We start from the raw sequence: 1,469 nt of genomic DNA, 5'->3' as shown, positions 1-1,469 counted from the left end.
GCACCATAAGGTTTCCAAACCTATCATCTTTTTGGGAGCTGACTGACAGGTCTTTCTCCTGCAGTCGCTGTTGTTGTTGTTGTTATGTGCCGTCGAGTAGGACCCAACTCATAGCGACCCCGTCCTTGGGTTTCCGAGGCAGTATCACTATGGAAGTAGATTGCCCCAGCAGAGTCGCTAGGTGGGTTCAAACCACCACCATTTGTGGTCAGTAACTGAGCACTTAACCAATGGGACCGTGGGCTCCTTTTTGTCAATAATGTAGGAGCAATTATTTAACTCAGAGAACAATGATTAACAATCCACTGAAGAACTACACACACAAACACAAGGCAGGTCAAGAAGCATTCATTTATTGTGCCCACAGCTCTTCTGATACAAACTACATAGATGCTGAACCCGCTATGTGGAAGTGTCCGGGAGGTGTCAGAACATCATGCCTTCCAGCCCGTCCTCCATGAACTTCTTGTACAGGGCCATGAACTTGGCCACGAAGGCTTCCAAGTGGTAAATGGCTTTGCTGCCCAGCTGCAGACGGTGCTCATAGTAAGCGGCCATCTGGGCCACCTCCCCTTTCAGCTGCCCGTCACAATTGTGAAGGAGTTCCATGAGAAGGCCCTGCAGAGAGACAAGCGCCAACAGGAAGGGATCAACTTGGCCATGAGCATCTCTTCAGCTCTTAGTCAAAGAAGAAAGGCACATCAAGTGTGTCCCACTCAGCATTTGTAAAATCCCAGATTCTACTATGTGGGCCAGCTGTCTCCAATCAAAAGCAAAAGGAGTCACCCTTTTCTGGAATATGAAAATGAGGTGCTTATCCACCATGTTACAAACGTCTATTTGCACAAAGCTGCAAAAAAAGCCAATCAAACCCACTGCCGTAGAGTCAGATCCAACTCACAGCGACCCCTCCTTGGGTTTCCAAAGCAGTATCGCTATGGAAATAGATTGCCCAGTGTTCCTTCTGAGGAGTGGCTGATGGGTTTGAACTGCCAGCCTTCTGGTTAGCAGTCAAGTGCCTTAGGCACTAGGCCACCAGAGCTCCTGCACAAGGCTGCAACGACAGAAATAAAAGATGTTTTGAAAAACCAATCCCACTGCTGGTGAGTCGATTCTGACCTATAACGACCCTTCAGGACAAAGTAGAACCATCCCACGGGGTTTACAAGGCTGTTAATCTTTATGGAAGCAGACTACCTCATCTTTCTCCCATGGAGCGAATGGTGGGTTTGAACGGCTGACTTTTCAATGAGCTGTCAAACACTTAGTCAGTGCACCATTAGGGCTCCTTAACAGATGCTTACTGCAGCATTACTTATGACAGTAATAATCTGCAGCCAACCTCAAGTTCTGTCAGTAGGGATCATATTCAATAAATTATGACCCATTCAAATCATGGCATATCACCGTCCTGCCACTAAAGAGAGTGCTGGGAGTGTGCAATGCTACGGTATACGACAGTTCATATG

At 47.3% G+C, this 1,469-nt stretch overlaps 1 protein-coding gene across 1 annotated transcript in view; it reads right to left on the bottom strand.

Moving 5' to 3' along the window:
- Positions 1 to 426: 426 nt before the first annotated feature.
- RFC3 (replication factor C subunit 3) overlaps positions 427 to 1,469 on the bottom strand; it is a 39,705-nt gene continuing 38,662 nt past the window's right edge. Inside the window, exons 8-9 of the mRNA XM_007958608.1 lie at positions 787 to 850; positions 427 to 618 (exon numbers count right to left, since the gene is read on the bottom strand). Of these exons, the coding sequence (XP_007956799.1) occupies positions 427 to 618; positions 787 to 850 (256 nt within the window). The remainder of the gene's footprint in view (positions 619 to 786; positions 851 to 1,469) is intronic.

This window comes from Orycteropus afer, unplaced genomic scaffold, assembly GCF_000298275.1.
Source record: "Orycteropus afer afer isolate SDZICR_OR568_19922 unplaced genomic scaffold, OryAfe1.0 scaffold01039, whole genome shotgun sequence".
Taxonomy (NCBI): Eukaryota; Metazoa; Chordata; class Mammalia; order Tubulidentata; family Orycteropodidae; genus Orycteropus; species Orycteropus afer.
The sequence above is the reverse complement of the archived record's forward strand: the minus strand, read 5'-3'. Positions and strand labels throughout refer to the sequence as shown.